This window comes from Poecilia reticulata, linkage group LG19 (assembly GCF_000633615.1).
Source record: "Poecilia reticulata strain Guanapo linkage group LG19, Guppy_female_1.0+MT, whole genome shotgun sequence".
NCBI lineage: Eukaryota > Metazoa > Chordata > Actinopteri > Cyprinodontiformes > Poeciliidae > Poecilia > Poecilia reticulata.
In genome coordinates, this window is record NC_024349.1 from 4,503,428 (window position 1) to 4,522,713 (window position 19,286).

General features: G+C 40.4%; 1 protein-coding gene across 2 annotated transcripts in view; it reads right to left on the reverse strand.

Annotated features, from left to right (window-relative positions):
• hipk2 (homeodomain interacting protein kinase 2) overlaps positions 1-19,286 on the reverse strand; it is a 93,873-nt gene that overhangs the window by 50,390 nt on the left and 24,197 nt on the right. For both annotated transcript variants that reach the window (XM_008436538.2, XM_008436537.2), the window contains exon 2: positions 14,537-15,665. In XM_008436538.2, coding sequence (XP_008434760.1) covers positions 14,537-15,665 — 1,129 coding nt within the window. The remainder of the gene's footprint in view (positions 1-14,536; positions 15,666-19,286) is intronic.

Below are 19,286 nucleotides of genomic sequence, written 5' to 3' on the forward strand. Positions count from 1 at the left end.
CCATATTTTTTCAGATTTCAAACTTTTCCATTCTACGTATTTAACTCCTTCAATCCCAACATGGAAAGTCGGACGACGCTCCTCCTGAAGTCCGCCGGCAGCGGGATCCTCACTTCCTGTTCGCCGCAGCACAGCTGCTAACAGGCTGCACATAAAATACAATTTCAGTTTCTTTGTGTAACCAGGAGCTCCAGTTGGACCACAGCTCCCAGTGGAACAAAGACGCAGAGGGCCGAGGGGGGCGGGGGGAAAGGTGAAAGAGAGAGGTGGTGGGAGGGCCGGGGGGCGGCAGGGTGTCCGGACCCACCTGGGCAAACAATGGCAGAGAGATGAGAGCGTGGCTCAAGGGCCCTCCCTGTCCCCAAAGTGCACAGCTGCCGGTGGGGGCTGGAGCGGAGATCAAAACAGCCCCCGCCTGGTTCAGGTGTTGGACCTGCTCGGACCGTTTCTGGAACAAGAGCCTTGGTTTCCATGACGACCGCGGCTCAGAGAGGCTTCTTTTTTAAGCGCTTGAGAAGTGATGCGTGTTGATGTGTCGCATTAATGAAAACAAAACAGACAGAAACTTGTTTTGCTCTAATAAAAGAGGCAAGGACATTTTATGTAAATGCAAAGAGGCGGCAGCTACTTTCTATGCTTTACTTCACTTGTTTAAAAAAATATTACTGTTCTGTTGTTTTTACAAGGTTTAATGAGATTTAATTTGTTGGATTTTTAAGCTTCAGCCTTGAATCGTTGCTAAAATCCAAACCAATTTAAATAAATTCTATCATTTTTAACAAATATGATGCTAGAAATGAGTGGATGGCAACTTAAAGTATATAATTTATCCTTAATACTCCAAAGCTTAACCATAAAAACAGTCCATCTCCTCATGTTGCTGCAAACTGACAGTCAGCTGGCTTAAAAACAGCTTCTTTAGTTGTTCCTGGATTACAAGAAAGAGAAATTCTTCTTTTTGGAGTTGGCGAGCAAAGAACAGGAAGTCCTTAAACCGGACTAATTAACTAATTAATGTTAAGATACAATAAAATGCATCAGATAAGCCCCAACATCTAAGCTAATGGGAAACAAGCAGCAGGAAAGCAAAGAAGAATGACCAGAAGGCCATAAGAAGAGGAACTGACAAAAGACTGAGGAAACCTAGTAAGCTAGGAGGGTGATTACGGCCATGATCACCAGGTGGGACTGGTTACCGATAGCCTACCTATTGACTTCCACTTCCAATCAATTCTCATCTCACCCCTCAGTGCTCTGTCTGGGATTTCTTCTATTGAGCTTGATTTCTCTGGCAGACTTTCAACCAATCAGCAAACAGAAGGAGGAGTTGTGATTTTCTGCGCTCTTTTTTTAAGGTTGCGGTTTGAGAATGGCAGCAGAAAGAAAGCCATTCAGTCTGTGTTGGCCATGCTTCCAAATATTTTAACAATTAATGTTGAAACAAGAAAAATGTTGTTGTTTAAAACTTCAACAGTCTCTGGACGAAGAAAAACATAGAACAAGGGAAACGTTTTTACCACACTGAGATAAAAAACAAGTAAAAAAAATAGTTTATTTGTTACAAATGATCAAATTAAGTTTATGCAAATAAATATATTATGTTTATTATGTTGTCATGTTAAACACATTTTTAAAAAGTAAGCTTGACAAACTTAATTTTTTTACATGTAGCAAATTAACTCTTTTTTTCCACTTGGAGTGAATTACAACTGAAGTAATCTAATGAGAAGGACAGAAATACTAGAAAACCATGGCAACCCAGAACAAAAATAACTCAGAAGCCTAAATGTGAACAAAAGAAGAAATAAACAGCAACAGGAAGAAAACAGGAAGTACATACAACACAAATGGAAACAGGCTATGAAACACTTGAAATACTTATAGGACAGAAGTGAGTATGAAGAATCTTCAAACTACAAAAACGTATTGATGCAACTAAATTTGATATTGATAGATGGACGGATGGATGGACGATGCTGACTCCCAGATGTGACTGCAATTTGCAATTTGTGTCCGGTTAACTGTGGGCCGTTTTTCCGTATTCCTACCAAACTCCAAGCATTTGTTTTGCAGCCTCTGCTCAGAGTGGGGCCCTGCTGGCGTTTACCTCCATGTTCTAACACTATAATCATCTGTTTCCCCTCAAACCTCTGTAATACGCTGCATAGCAGTTGATCCCATAACAGCATCACGCTGCTTAAGAAACATGGAGCAAGCGAGGACACATCCTTTCAGCCAATCAGCCTGTCACATTCTCACTTATATCAATCAATGTACGCCTGTTTTCTTCCCCTGCCTTCATTTTCATTCCTTGTTTCAGTTTCAGTCTCTCTTTTTGCGTCTCTGTTGCTCTTTTGGTGCCTTGCATCTTGCGCGCTCACCAACCAGCTGAAGTCTGCAGACAATCTGACGCGCCTTGCTCATAAAACACAAGGATTAGGCTTTAAAGCTCACTGGCTAACCACGCAGAGAAACTTTATTATTTTCCAGTGCTACTTTTAATGAAATGTGGCCATGTAGTAGCTTGAAAAATAACATAAAGTAAACATTTTATGTGCCAGTCTGTCTGTCTGAAGAGAAGGTCCTGCCAAGAGAAGGCTCTTCCCACATTCCTAATGCTAATCCGTTTAATATTTAACCAGGACCCAATACAGGAGTAATTATTTTTCCAAACAAATTAAGCCTAAGGCTGAAACCACAAGCAATCTGATACGCCACAGCGATACATTCTTGTTCCGCCACAAGCTGCTATTAGTCATTTTAAATTATTTATCAAGCTTGGGTGAAATAGGATTTTCTTCAGACCTATTTCATGTCAAGCACTCAGCTTCAAAAGAATACAAACAAGCCATCACGTTGCAAAAAGAAAAAAAAAAGCAATTTTTATGAAAAGCTCCTCTGGCTCGTTTTCAGAATCCCCCGGAGACGTCCATATGCAAGTCGATAAAGGAGTGACGATGCAGACGTAAATTATGTGGAAATGGCTTTTTCTCCAGACTTCAGAGCAAAAAGTTCACCAGCACTCAGGAAACTGACGACATCACTCCCTACGAAGAATACACTTTGATTAACTTTTCCATTTAAATGACTCACACAGCCTCAAAATAAATTCATAATATCTCCAGGTGGAAATATTGATCCTGGTCAGGTCATCAGTCCATCACACTCATTAACTCGACTGTTGTGTTTTTGGACAGTGGGAGGAAGCTGCAGTACCCTGAGAGAAACCAGGGAACTCCGATAGATAAAGATATCTGAGGTTTAGTGTCGGCCGATACCAGAGAAACAGATGAAGTGACTTTAAACATTTATTTGAATTATATTCCTTTCCTAGTGATTTATTTTTAAAGGAACACAAGAGATTCAATCCCTGCAAGATGACAGATTACCTGTGAATTATAAATTTACATGAAATCTCTGCACCAGTACAGCTCACTGGGATACACGAATATCTTCACAAGCTTGGCCAAACTTATAAAACCACAACCTTAATTTGTTCAGTCAGTGTAACCAGGGATATGACAGCCAACCGGAAATAAGTAATAAAGAAACTAAAACCGACTTAAACAGTAAGTTGACTAATTCAGTCAAACATTTACAAATAAACTGCAACAAACCTTCTTTCAAATGGTTCAGAAAGTGCAATTAGGAATAATAAATATGATGTAAAATAAATAATAAAGCACAACGTGCCTCATAGATTGGGCACAAAGTCACTGATACCAGATCCAGATTTTTTTTCCAGTACTGGGATCAATACAGAAATTAACATCAGATCGGTTTCTACATGCAGGAAGACCTCAGACCTCTGCTGCTCTTTACTCAATGAAAATAAACTGATATTGTTGCTTTATGACTAAATGAGTGGTGCTAGCAGCAGCTTATTCAACTCATCCATCTGAAAAACAGCAACGTTTTTATAGAGCAACAACTGTCACCATATATAGGAGCTATACGCTGCCAGCCACATTTATTGGCCCCTCTGATAAAGCCTGCATAAAAATAAATTCTTCTCTCTTTTTATTTCTTTTTTTTTCCCGAGTAGCATAATCTCCAAAGAAATCTAAATTTTCATAACATTTTTTTTTTTTTTAGAAAAATAAGGCAAATACATTCCTTTCCTAGCGATTTATTTTTAAAGGAACACAAGAGATTAAATCCCTGCAAGATGACAGATTACCTGTAACGCTACAGGATTTTAAACAGGAACCGTGACGACTGGCTGGACGAGGAACCAAATACCATCTCCATGACAACCATTTGTTTGGGAGGGATGCTAGGAAAAACTGCGCCTCGGTCAGATCAGACTGAGGTTGAGTCTGAACAGCCGAAGTTTGGGGGTTTAGTGCGAGGTGAAGGATGAATCTGCAGAGCAGCAGAGACCCGCCGGCTTGTCTGCCGCAGAATTAGCCAAACTATTTACCAGACGTATTTGCACGTTAGCAAATTCCTGCAACTGAGAAAACAAACTGTTTTGTTCTGTTGAAGACTTCATGGGAGCTTGCATGGGTCTGTGCACACCAGGCATCCTCTGTCACAGTGGCACAAGGTCCAAACACACACATGGACACACACACACATACACAGAGCCATGGTTTTGCAAACTGCAGCTCCCTGCCGGGCCTCAGCAGATCACACTCTCTCAGTTTCTCCCCCTGCCCTCTGTCTGACTGTTGTCAACAGTTTGTGACTGTCCACATAACGCCGCTCTCCCTGTAATTAAACTGCTTTAAATTTAATTGTCTGACCTGCAATAAATTAAGAAACTCAAGGTCCCAAAATGAATCTTTTTGCACCAGGTCTTTATAGGCCTGGCGGCATATTTTCCATCTTGGTGTTAGGTTTTAAATATTCATGTGAGTTGGATGGAGGAGGTGATGAGGGGGTTGGAGGGAAGGTGAGGCGTTTCGGTGGGGGCTGCCCCCTCTCTGGAGCTCCCTGTGGAGGGACGGCGGGGCATGCAGGAATGATGGAGGTAGGCGATCAGCAGGCAGCCTCATGATTTATTTAGACCCAGGGGCACCTGTGCCAGTCAGCCATCACCCTGCCAACCAGTCGATGCCTGAATCCTACATAAATAAGCTAAACATGCTGTTCAATGGATAAAATTAATATACAGTCCAATGTAAAATTATTCACACCCTTTTAACTTTCTTTGTCACATTCCAAACATGAACTCAAAGTTTAAAGGTGACCTATTATGCCTCCTTGAACAGGTTAGGATAGAATTATGGGCAACACAAAACATGTTTGTTACATTTTTTAACAAAGTCATTCACAGATAATGAGATTTCAGTCAGTTCTGCCTATTTACAGCTGTTTTAATGTGTCTTGTTGCTTGGTCGTTAACATTCACACATGAAAATGACTGTAATGACTATACAACCATACATCTTTGAAAAGCAGAAGTGGAGCCTCCTGCACAACCAACAAAAATGCAGCAAGTAGTTTCTAGATGGTAAATTAACAAAACTTGTCTTTTCCAGCAGCCATTGTACAGCACATACAGGTAAAGCCAGCTGACCAAACGTGCTGGAGCTCAGCTTGGGTTGCTAGGTAACGGTGCAGTGCCCACTGAATATGACTTGACAATCGGAAGGTTTTGAAATTACTCATTTTCCAGACACTAAAAAACATTAACTTTTGTTTGGACTGTTTTTAGAAGCAGTAGAAACTCAAATGAAAGTATAAAAACGTGCAAACTGTTCATTTTGTATAATAGTTCCCCTTTAACATAGGTAGATCACAGCCAGTCAGAATAAGAAATAAATCAATTAATCCCATGCTAAAATGCTAATAATATTGATAGTTTCCATTCTGATTATTAATATTTTTTGGAGGGAAAGTAATTGGTTAGAATTAGAATCTGTTTACAGACCTGGCCTTTATGGAACATTGGTAAGAAGAAGATCAGTTTAAAGTTTGCTAATAATTAATGTAGGGATGAAAGAAGGCGTTTTTTGTCAGGTGAGGTTTTCAGACGGGACAGGAAGTCTGGTCAGACTTGATTAGTTTGGAGTTGTTTTTAAATTGTTGTTTTTTTTTGTGAAAAATGCTGAAAATCAAGAATAATTTTCCTGCGCTGTTCTGCTACAGTTCAAGAGTTTTGAATACTTCAGCTACAAATCACATGTTCTACTAATGAGTTTCTGACTTAGCTGCATTTCACTGACCTACCAAGCAGCATTATGTAGGAAGTCCAGGCAGATAAGTCACTACTGTCTTCTGCCGTCATTTCCTAAACACACCACCAAAAGCTTAGGTGAGAAAGAAAAAAATCCAGTTTCAACTAAGCCGATCAATAGAGAGCGAAGAGATAGCAGCCTTAGTGAGTCTGAGTGGGCAGCGTGCTGCGTTTTATCGAGGCGGCTTCATTTCCCCCAGCCTCATATCCTGCCTAATGTATGGAAATTGAACTGTGACGGAGAACAAAGACCAGCATCCAGAATAAAACAGTGCGTTGAACCTCTTGTCTGAGCGCTAGCGGCGTGCACACCTGTGCAGCCTGTCAGGGTGCAGCGATGGGTCTATCTGTCTCCTGCATGGCAAAGTTCACATCCATCTTAAATAATTCAATCATTTTCATTCAGAACAAATGTGTGCAGCAGAGTTATATATGTCCTGATGCATATGCTTGACTAGCGGTAGTTAATTAGCTTTGCTGCTACATGCCTGCTGCTTGCTGCCTGCTCTGTGGAGACACATGGAAGAGCTGCCCAGAGGCAAATCATAAATGAGAAGCAGGTTATTAGGATTCTGTCATGCATACTAAGGTATTATAACTGCCATAAAGAGCGTAACAGTGAATACACAGAGCGATAATTATCGTTTCAGGGGTCTGCCTCTTATTTGCTGCTCCCTGATAGCGATCTATGGCCTTAGCATCTACTGTAAGCAGCAGCCAGACGGCCCCGGACCTCAGCGGTCACAAGCTGCAAATTTATAAAAAAGTGATTATTAAACAAGGTGAAAGTCAGCAGAAAAACTAACAGCGTTCCTGTCAGGCTGAAACTAATGAAAGCTCATCTGGGTTAGGAATTATCTGCCACTGCTTGGGGATGAAAGTGTCTTGTTCCAGGTAGAGGTAAGGAATGCAAAACAAAAACCCATCTGCACATCCACACCTCCCGCCCTCTCTCTGCTCTCATTTCATCCCCCTTTTTTCTTCCCCACCGTTCAATCATGAGAATCTTCTAATAAACAACACCTGCGCTATTAGCGGCGCCGCTGCAGATAAGCCAACCTGTCTCTCAGTCCTTCTCGAGAAATCATTCCTCCTCTTTAGCAACTTGATCCCGCTGTTCTCCTACCTTTCTCCCCCTCCTTGGCACACACACACACACGCACACACACACACACACACACACACACACACACACACACACACACACACACACACACACACACACTCTAACGCACGCTTCATAGAACAGTAACTAATAGCAACCTGGTTCGCTAAAACACCCCTTGATGTTTGTCGGAGTCCGGGTAAATGTGCTGGAACGCCTGTCCTGTCTGTCTGGTTGGGTGACGCTAACAACAGATAGCGAGATATCCAGACAGGTGGAGCAGAGACTCATCTTACACTCACGCAGCCCAAACAGACCCCATCCAGCTGGACGCGCATCTACATGCAGGATATTCAGTCTCCTGCTTTTATCACCATCATAAAAGTCATAAAGTCCAGAGTTTATGGACTTTTGTGGCTTTTCTTTGCCTCAGATGTCACCTTTTACTGATTATGAGAATAACTCGACCACTCACGATTATTTGTGACTCCAGGGATCTCATCCCTCTCTTTCAGAAGCTGCTGACTCATTTTCATCACAACAACAACTTCTAAAGGAAAAATATTTGAAACCATAAAACTATCTATATAAATTACGATTCATACGCAATTAAGTTTATGATGTCTATAAAACAGGGTTCCTAAAAAGACTCGAGTCTTGACACTTTTCTTCGAGTTCTTGGGTATTTTTTAGCACATATAGAATGATTATTAAATCTACAGCACAGATTGTCAGAACTTTAGACAGATTTTTTTTTATTATGTCCCCATTTATCTTATGAGCTTGATTTCTAGTTAGAATAAAATAGGAAACATTATCAATGCTTTAGGATAAAGTAAAACTGAAAAAAAGAGCTGAAGAGGAGAGCATCAGATAAGAACCCGGCCGCTGAAAGATCTAGAAATGCTGCATAGAGGAACAGTCAAAGTCAAAATACATTTTTTTTACACAATGACAGCAATAAATCTTCAGCAAATACAGAGTGTTACGTGTTTTTTTCCTTCAATACTGTCATCTCTCTGCACAATGCATGTCCGTGTCAGTGCCAGCTGCCGCCACAAGGCCTGCTCTCAGCTGGACGACCTGAGGAAACCTCACACAAACTTTAACAACATCTTTCTGCATTCCACAAATCTCATGGCCTCAGCCAGAGGAGATAAATAGGACAAAAATGTCCATCTGGGACAGGACAATAATTTCTTTATCTGCCACATGGATAGCCTGAGCTGGAAGCTTACCTGTTACATAATTAGCCCCAAGGAAGGAAGAAGAGGAGCATCAGGAGGAGATAGAAGGCAGATTAAGGTTAGGTCAAATGCTGATGTAATCAGGACATAAACAGAACAGAACATGTGGATGTTTTATGAAAACTGTGTTGAAAAGCAGAGGAATCCAGAGTCCAACAGGCAGAAACCGACGACCCTGAACAGAGCTGGACCCTAAACCGCTGTTTACCTTCAGCGCTGCTTTTTTTTTTATTTGCATGAGTCAACCTTGTGAAAAATCCATAACTCATTTGCAAGGCTGTTACAGGACATATAATGTCAACAGCAAACAATATCTGGGACATCCAAAAAGCAAACAGCTACCGCCATTAATCTTCCCAGTCGGTTCACCTCATTAAACAAAAAAACAGTCATTGTTCATAACAAGATAAACAAAAAGTCATTCAACAGGAATCAATACAGAGCGAGGATGTGACTGTGGTGAACATAGAGGATAATAAGCACACCTGGGTGGAGTCTCCACCCTGTTGGTGAGCATCGCTGCTATCTTCTCATCTGTGATCACTAAAGATGGAGGGATGTTATCCTTTAAGCTTCTGAACTCGCTGTGAACTCTGCCCACTAACACACCCATGGTACTCGTCCACCACCAGTGCATTTCTCTGGAAGAAATCGTTCATTACGGAGCGCTGGGACCCGACAACACCCATCCCCGCCCCCCATTGGAGCATCAAACCCAGGGTCGCCAGGTCCCCCCGGTCGGGGTTCTGGTGGCTGATGGGTAAATCTTTCTTTCCTGCCTCCTGTTGCCAAGAGGAAATGAAGGGATGATCTTTCCGGCCTCTTCCACTCGTCACTCCCACAGAAAACAAACAGGACTGTTTTATAACCTGCTTGTTGACTTGAAGCAACGACAGGCGACACCTAAACAAGGACAGATTATGTTCCTAATCGGTTGTTCTATAGATAACAAATCTGATTAATCAGATTTCTCATCTGACCACTTAAGCATTTTTATAACATATTAGAAACGCAATAAAAGACAAATATGAATAAGTAGTAAAATTATTTTTGAAATAATAAAATACATATTTTATTTCCTAAAGCGTGATAATGCAGCATTCTGTTATTGAATCTGAACTGAGAAAAGATAAAACTAATTTACAGGCAAAGGCGATTTTAACTGCAAGATGTATATGTATTTTGTAAAATTTTTGTTTAATTACTGCAATAAAGATGTTTTTTTCAGCAGATGGTCTTTTTTTGTGTCCATATATTCAAATATATTTACTAACTTACTTGACAATTATTTCAATAATCAATAAATCACGATTGATCCGATTAATAAGTTCAATCCTGACCTGAAGGTGCTTCTGTTTCATCTTGTGATTTTAAATAGTTTCGGCTTCAAAACGATTAAAATGTTCCCCACTATGGTTTAAAGAGGAACAGAACTTGATACTCTTGCTGCTCACTGTCTGTCAGCTGCCTGAAACAGGACGCTGCACAGTCCTGTTGCCAACTACAAATAAATAAAATAAAGTGACAAACACACAGCAGAGGTCATGACTGCCACGGAGCAGAAAAACTGACATTTTTCTTCATGATAAACCGGTTTGTTTGTTTGTTTGTTTGTTTGTTTGTTTGCTTGTTTGTTTGTTTGTTCAGTGCTGTTAAAAATCACGGCGGATCACGGTTTGCGAACCAAACCGGCGCCACCCGTCGCTCGGTTTTGGGTCGCTTTGCTGTAAAACTGCAGTTGGGAAGTGAAGCAACCGACTCCAGGCTGATTACGCACAAACTGAACAGCTAAGCCTCGTATTTTTGTGCTCGTCTATTGAGAGAAGAACATCAGGAGGATTCTGCACCAAGCACAACTAAACTACAACTAAATTTAGCAGATATTTACTTCTGGAGGTTTGCTTAGGTCTATGCATGAAAATCTGGATAATAAATTTGAAAACACCTGCTATTGATTAACCGTTTTAATCAATAGCAGCAGAAGGAATAATTGGTGCCTTTCTGTTCAGATAATCGCACATATAATGGCATAAAAAGCTTAAAACAAACTGGTATGTTTACATAAAGATTATACCATGAGAATCTCATACCAGGTTTGTTAAAATTAAATATTAACATCATTGAATTTGAGGCTTAATTTGTTCTAGTAACATCCGTTTATCTCATCCTGTATAAAAGCGTCTGTGTTAGTTTATTAGGCTCAGATTAGATCATTGATTTAACTCCTTTGGGTTGTTCTTTGAACTTCTAAATCTATTTCAGCTAAATTAAATAATAGCTTATGTAAACACTCAGTTCATTTAAGTTCGTTTGGATTAGTTAATTGATTAAACTGCTTGTGGGAATTGTTTCAATCTGTGAGTCTATGTTATCTTTGTGAAAATTGGTCATTAAAATGAAAGGCAACGACTGACTGAACTAAAGGAGAATTGCTTTGAGTTTTTAAAATGTCAGTTTTTAATGTTCAGAGTATATTTGCTCAAATTACTCTCTTAATTATAAGAGAAAATATTGCATGTAAAACAAATCCATGAAGTCATGATTCCCAAACTGGTTGCATTTAGTGGTATGAATTATTACTTTCAAGATAAATTCCAACATATTGACTCAACAAAAACAAAAACTAACATCTGCCAACAACAGCAAATCCAGAGAACTACTTTATATCAAAGGCAATCATTGTCAATCATTCCTATTTCAAATATTTACATTTTTTACTTCCTGGGTAAGAATGGAGTCATAACTAAATTACATCCTTCAAAAAATAACGAGGTGGAATTACTAAAGAGGGTTTTTATTCTTTCTTTTATTGCTTTCAAAACAAACCAACTCCAGTTCCAAAGCAAATAAGGACAAGTTCCTAATTTATTACTGGTCCAAATGTCTTTGTGTCAACAGGTAATTTTTTACAGGAGCAGACAGAAGTCACATGCGAGGTACCTCAGGGTTCAACGCTGGGACTCCTTTCATTTAATATCCACTGCTAACTCAGTTCAAGTAATACGATTAGTTACCAGTAAGATGTCACCAGGTAACCCTGAACCATCAAAGACAGAAGATGCTTTGAGTAAATCAGCATGTGGAGGCGCCAGAACAAAAACTAAACTGAAGTTGATACTGAAGAGCAACGATCAAGAATCAGCAGCACAAACTTCAGTTCCTACAGCTGGAAACTATCAGGCCTGAAGATTCAGAGTCACATAAAGACAGTTACAAAGTCAGCCTTCCATCAACTGAAGAACATTTCCAGAATTAAAGGACTAATGTCCCAACAAGATCTAGAGAAACTCATCCATGATTTAAATAGAAAGAAAGAAATCATGTATGGTTTACATTTTTGTGCTGGTTTTACACACATCTCTACTAAATGTTACGATACTGTGAGAACTGCAGGTTTATGGAGGTGATAACTGTCAGAAACATGTTGAGAACCACCTGCATGGAGGATGGTTTTAGCTTCAGAAAGAGGAGAAGGGAAGGAAAGGATAAATGATGGAGGTGAAAAAGCAAACATTATAATCCACCAACACCTGACAGACCTCCAGAGCAAATATACACACATCACTTTTTCAGTTCGTAGCAGAATTTCAGTTTAACTAATTACAGTTTGACTACAACCTTTGATCTCATATGTAGCCATGTTACATTTTTTTAAGATTTTTTTTTTTGTTCAACAATAAACTGATCAAGAAATATTTTATTTAAACAAAGAACATTTTTAGTGGAAAAAGAAGATGAAAATCACTGCAGCTCCAAAAGTTCCTTATTGAAAGAAAGGAAACCACTTTACTCATATATTTCAGGCTCTAAAGAAGAAAATTGAAAAAGGTTAGTTTATTATCAGCAATAGAAGCAGGATTTATTTGGAAAAGCTTTAAACATCATTAGAAGGCCACACAAAATCAGTCTAATGGCCCGCAAATGGCCCCCGAGCCACAATTTGGACAACCCTGCTTTTGAGGACATCAAAGTGACTCATGAACATCCGAAACAACCAAACGGTTCTTCACAGAGACTCTTCCAGCAGAAAGAAGCACAAAGCCGAGCTGAAGAGCAACACCTGGCAGTTGTGTGTGTGTGTGTGTGTGTGTGTGTGTGTGTGTGTGTGCGTGCGTGTGCCTGCATGTGTGTGTGTGTGTCATGCAACAGCTCACACACACCTGGTCTTCCATCAAAGCCAGAACCACACCTGAGCCCCAAACTATCTACTATCTTAACTCTGGCTTTGCTCAAACCGAAACAAAGTTTTTCTGTAGGTAGAAACATGGATTGGGAGAGGAATGCCGAGTCTTCCCAGAGCGTCATCTGGTTCTGGTGCCGACCCGCTGGTGTGGATTACAAACACATATAACGGGAGAACTCGGCCTGACCCCTCAACTCTATCCCTGGGGAAACGGGAGCTCCTCTGCGATGGGGGCCGAGTATCTAAAGGCAGGAGGGCGAATATATGCGTATTAGCGCTCTTCTTCTTCTTTTTCTTCCTCTTCTCCTTCTTCTTCTATGAAGGAGTTTGTCTGGGATCCTTTCAATTCTCCTCTACTGCAAACAGGAAGCCCGTTTTTAACACAAACTTCTCTCTGCAACCAAACAAAGTCACCGCTTCATAAATTCCCTGTGGTCTGCAGCATCTTTACGAGAGGCTGAGCGAGACGTGAGAAAGCTGAGCAGGACCTCCATAATCATCAAAGTAGCACCAAAACATGCTTGTTTTACCTCATTAAACACAATAAGCAGCTGGCCACTTTACAAGCCTTTGAGTTTTACTGGCCTGCTCAGGATTAAATAAGGGTTTAACAAACGCAGTAAATATGAGGAAAACACAAAGCTGGAATGCAGAGACGATTTAAGCAGCAGCAGCGAATCGAGATGGTTATTAATCAGCCCAACAATGAAAACATTCCCATTAAACAAAAGACAATATACACGCAACCATGAGGAAGAAATAAACTAACAATTGTTCTTTTCTGCATCTTCTCCAGATAGATTTAAAACTTCATTGTTTTCACACCCTCTGGACCTTTTCAACAACTTGGAAACAAAGTAATGCATATTTTGGAAAAAGAGAAAGAATATCTGAAAAGTGTGGCATGCCGTATATTAATATTCACCTTTATCTGAAGGTACATGCCACCTGTTTTGCACAACTGATGATTTTTCAGGATTTTTCTTTGACTAGGCCGTTGTAACCATCCTGCTAGAAGGTGAAACTCCACCCAATGTCAGGACTTACACACTTTGCAGAATTTTACTCCAATCTGAGTAGAGCATCTTCTTGAGTACAGACATGGATTATTATGGTTCTCAATAATTCATCAATGTTCAGACAACTCAGATTTTTAAAGTGCTTGACCGAAGAGGCCTTCATAGATTAGCTGCGTTTACTTTGATAATCAGCCACGGGCTAACGCGCTAACAGCGGAGCTAATTTTTCGCTAAGCGCTTCAGCATTTTTGCTAACTTTGAAAGCTTTTTGAACGCTTACATTCCTCTAAATACATTTTTACGAATACATTTTAAAGCACTCATATGCTTGGCTGTTTTTTAAACATTCAGTTGATTACATTGGAAATCTGTGTAGAAGGTTTGATTATAGATTGCTAAGAACTAATCCATCAAGTAGTAAGGCATTTATATTTATATTCATGCTCTTATTTTGAAGTTTGTTTAACACGTGCCAAAATGGCTATAGCTAGTGCCTTAGCGTTAGCTTCCACTAAGTAACAGCATATTATTTATTAATATGTTGGTATACTGCTTTAGTTAGCATAGCTAACTTTTTAGCTGAGCATTAATAAGACAGATTTTATTCATTCTGACTGAAATCAGACCCACTGAGCATCAGAGTAAAGCAGAATAGTTTGTCTGAATACTTTGTGTTGCTCTATAATGTAAAAGCCCAATAAAATACAAATACCTGTGTGACAAAGGCTGAGAAAGCTGAAGTATCATGAATACCTTTGCGAGGCAGCGTATCTCAGAGCAGGTCTCCGAGGCTCTTACCTGTAGTATCTGCTCTGCAGGTAGGTGGAGCACACCGCTTTGGACACGTGGCTGGCTGAACCAAAGTCAATGACTTTGACCCTGTAGGGCTGACGAGAAGGATCCACCAGCATGATGTTCTCCGGCTTCAGGTCGGCGTGGATCAGCCCCAGGCTCTTCAGCTTCATCAGCGCCGTGGCGACCTGCTGGAGCACCGGTCTGATGTACTTGAGCGGCAGCGGGCTGAACTTGTTCTGCTTGAGGAAGTCATACAGGTTCTGCTCCAACATCTCAAACACCAGGCACGTGTGGTTCTTGTGCTGGAAGCACTCGTAGGCTCTCACAAAGTTGTAGTCGTCTGCGCTCTCTGTGCTGAGGCGCGCCAGGATGCTGACCTCGATCTGACCCTGCCGCGCGTACGATGGGTGGTTTTTTAGGATCTTGATGGCCACTATCTCATTGGTTCCCCTCTTCCAACACTTCACCACCTGGCCGAAGGTTCCCCTCCCCAAGAACTCCAAGACTTCGTAGGTGTTGGTCATGGAGCAGAGCACCTCGTGCTGCACCAGCTGGTAGTCGCCCTCGTTGTTGGAGCCGCTGTTCTTGGACGTCGCCGTGGAGGTGGCGGTGGCCGCAGTGGCCGCCGTGGCTCCGCTGGTTCCGCCGTTCTGGATCATGGGTGGGCCGTGCTCCTCAATGATCTGCACGCTGCTGTTGTTGTCGAGCTCTTCACTCTTGCGCTTAAGCCCGCATCGCTGGTAGGTGTCCAGGAGGCTCACCGTGCTGCGCCGCGTCAGGTTGTGGACTCCGCCGCCGCCTCCGCTGACGCTACCGCCGCCGCTGTCTCCACCGCTGCTGCCCAGCAGAGAGCCGACGGCCCCCGAGGTGCTGCTGGCCGAGGCGACCACAATGTGGCCGGCGCTGGCCGGGAAGATCAGGGTCTGCTCGTAGGGCAGGGCAGAGCCGCTGAGGCCTAGAGGAGCGCCGCCAGTGGCCGACACGTTCTTGCTGCTGTTGTAGACTTTGCTATGCGTGCCGTACCCTGTCATATCCCAGTTACAGCTCTGCTCCACCTTCAGTTTCTTTACGCTAAAGAAGGCACTTGACTGGAGAGTGTGAGGGGAGAACACTTGCACTTGCGAGGCCATACCTGCAGAAAGAGGGGAAAGAAGAAAAAAAGGGTAGAAGTTAGGAATCTGAAACAGGAGCAGCAGCTAAGAGCTTTAAATAAAAACAGCTTGAGGTCGGAGCAGGTCACTGAAACAGAAATATTCACTTATTTCAAACAAATCAATAAAACAACAAAATAAAAAAGAAATCTTCTTTTAACTTCCACCTCACTTTACTGTTTTTTAATATACTCTTACGTCAAAATACATGCACCAAATTCTTACATTGGAAAGCATAACTTTATACGATAGAAGCAGAATTCAGCTTCTATGCACCATAAATCTGGAACAAACTTCCAGAAAACTGAAAAACTGAGTATCTTTGAATAAAGAACCCACCTCTTTAGAGTTGCTTTTGAATGATAATCTATTAAACACTGACCAACATATATGATGTGTGTTGATGATTTTGATGATGACACTCAACAAAATGTAATGTTTTCTCTGGTTTCTCAGTTTTGTTGTTTGTTTTCTAGTGTTTTTATGATGTAAAGCATTTTAAGCTGCCTTGTTGCTGAAATGTGCTAAACAAATAAACTTGATGTATATAAATATTTATGCATTTAACTGAATCTGTCAAAGCACCAAAGTCATAAAAAATACGTGACACTCGAAGTATTTAAATCCCTTTTAAATGTAAATTTATCAACACAAAGAGCAGATAAATTACTTTTACCAAATTATTAGCAAACAATCTTAATAGTGTGGCAAGCATTTCTGTTTTCACCTGCCACACTTTTCAGATTTTTGTACAAAACCAAACCTTGCATTATTTCCCTTATGCTTCACCATTTTGCTTTACTTCAGTAAAATACAAAAAGTTTGCATTTTTTCAACACCTTAACAAGAAACTCTTGCTAAGATTCATATAATACTGGTATTTGTAAGTGAAATAACACAATATTGAGTCAGGAAGTTCTTCAGATGGCTCAGCTGCTTTAAGCAGATTTAGATTACATATTGCTCATGCAAACCACCGGGTCATGCAGAGGAAATGCCTTTTCCCCTTTATTCCCATCTGCAGACGTGTGAAAACTACAAGAGCAGCTTTTCATTGGACATTCCACTGAAGCTCAGCGACACAAAATAAAACCAGAAAAAACAGGTTTGACAAATGCGGCTTTGAAGGAATCGTGTTTTCCTGATCCTCCCCAACCCTGCAGAGGCAATTATTGGTACACAATTACTCACTTAAGAGGAGGTGGAGAAAGAAACTATAAAAACAAGAAGAAGGGCCACTGAACTCCTGCACAAGCAAGAGATCCTGAAAACAACAAAACAAAAGCAGAAGCGAGCAGTGAGGCTGAACTCCTGGGAACGAGTTGCCTCAGAATAAGCAAAAGCTTCTCCAAGCAAACAGCTGCCCAAAATAGTCCCTTCCTTTATCTCACTCTGTTTTCTGCAAACACTCCTTTGTAACACAGAAATGATTATTACAACACAAAAACGATTATCCAAGGCTTCAACATGGAGAGCTGAAGAGTTTCTCCCCTGTTCCCACAATAATCAAGTAAATAGCCTTCAAACTCTGTTTTCTGGAGGTGAAATTAGCTGCTGGGAACCTGTTTTTGTTTTCAAAAATAATTAAACAGCCATAGTTCTTCCAAAATAGGACAACAGTTGTGTTAGTTGGGCTCCATTGTGCCGCCAGAGGAGGTCATTTTCAGCCTTTCACTGTTGATGATGATTAATTGAGCAGGAAGCTGCTGCCCTCCTCTACACTTTGATTCAATTGTTTTATTTTGCCACTGCTGACCTCTCTTCTTCCTGCATTTTGAATTTTTTATTTATAGTTTGGCCCACACTGCAAAAAAACATTTGCACCAAGTATTTTCCTGGTGCAAAACTAACTTACAGGTAACTTTCCAGCAAGTTGTAGGAGTTTGCTTAAGTCAATAATTCTTTAATATTGATGAAAAAGTTCTAGTTCCACTTACAACGTGTGAAAAAAGTCTTGTTATAAGTAAAAACAAATCTACCAGTGGAACTAGTACTTTTTAAAATCAATACTAAAGCATTAATTTAAAACAAGCTCCTGTATGTTGCTCAAAAGTTACTTGAAAGTTTATATTTCTCATAGATTTTATCAAAGAAAATGTTTAGACCGCAATAATTGGACGCCTCATATTGAATATATTAGAAATAAAATAACAAAAACCATAGGAATATTACTGAAAATTAAATATTTAATAAATGTAAAAGGCTTCTTGGTTATGTCCTGTTTGTCATCTTGCTCAGAAATATGAGGAAATGAAAATAAAACATAAGTTTCAAAAAAAGGATCTCATGAACCAACTGATAAACGTTTTATTCAAAGTAATAATTTAAAATTTAGTGACAAAAATACTAGAAATAATGCTTTCAAAGCTTTGAAAGAATCTTTCTGATATTAAGAAACTATTAAAGTTAAGACAGAGTAAATATAATTCATGAGGTTTGTTAATATTTGAACATGATAAAGAGTAAAGTAAAGTCTAGATGTGTTTCTGTTATTGGTGTAAAAATGTGGAATTAATTCAACGATGAACTCAAATTATCTGCTTTTTGGTGAGTTTTAAGAGCCCTAAAATATAGAATTTATTTACCAAAATAAAGTGAATCTGAATCAAATTTACTAAGATATTTGCACCAGAATATTTGAAAAGATTTTGTGTTTTTGCAGTTTGACTCCAGTCGTTTGTGGTCATCAGGACTGAAGGTGCTTTAGAAATGACGGCGTTTAAATTAAACCTTCTTCTTCCTGCTTTCTGTCGGTTCTTCCCGTGAAATCGACACGTCTGCGCAGCGCCGTCTGACTCCTCCAGAGGAGCAGTGAAGAACGTCCGCAGGGCTATTAGGGTCAAGGCTCTCTGCTAATCACATAAGCCCTGAAGGCCAGATGTCACTCCTTGGATTACCAATTCCTCCGCCTGGACTTTAACGCTAAAAATAATTTGAATGATGGTTTGCGTCAGGGAACGGTGTGGCTGAGCGCGCCGGCAGGATAATCGCAGGCGCAGAGTGACGGACGGCCGGTATGGAAACTGCCAGGGTGATTATGGATGGCTCTGGTTTTATGAGGCTAGTCAATCTTTGCACACAAATTCCTGCTCAGCTCCGGTCACTCATTGACCCGCGGTCAAAGAGATGCTTGCCTGTGCAGGTGCAATGAACTGTGGCCTATACGTGTCATATTAAACAGAAATAGAAAGCAAGTCAAAGCATGCAGGTTTACATTAAAATATATGAAAGCAGAATAAAGAATAAAATAAAAATACGGTACAGCAGAGGTGTCAAACTCTGTCATTTCAGGCCACATCAAGATCAAAAATGTCTTTAAAGAGCAGGTTGTGGCAGAAAACATTGATAAAAGAATTTCTTGAAGTAGCAGTATTGCATATTGTGAAGTCACATAGTTTGATTTTATAGCACAATCATGTAACTATGTTACCTTCAGTTATTATAAAAATATGAAATATGACAATAAATAAATTTGACTTTAACGCCTTGAAATTGGACCTCTGTGCCATGATGGGCTTTAACCTTCTGACCCACATGCAAATCAACAAGTCCGAAATAAAGGTAAGGAGTTTTATTTCCTTGCAATAACAGAAAAGTAGTTC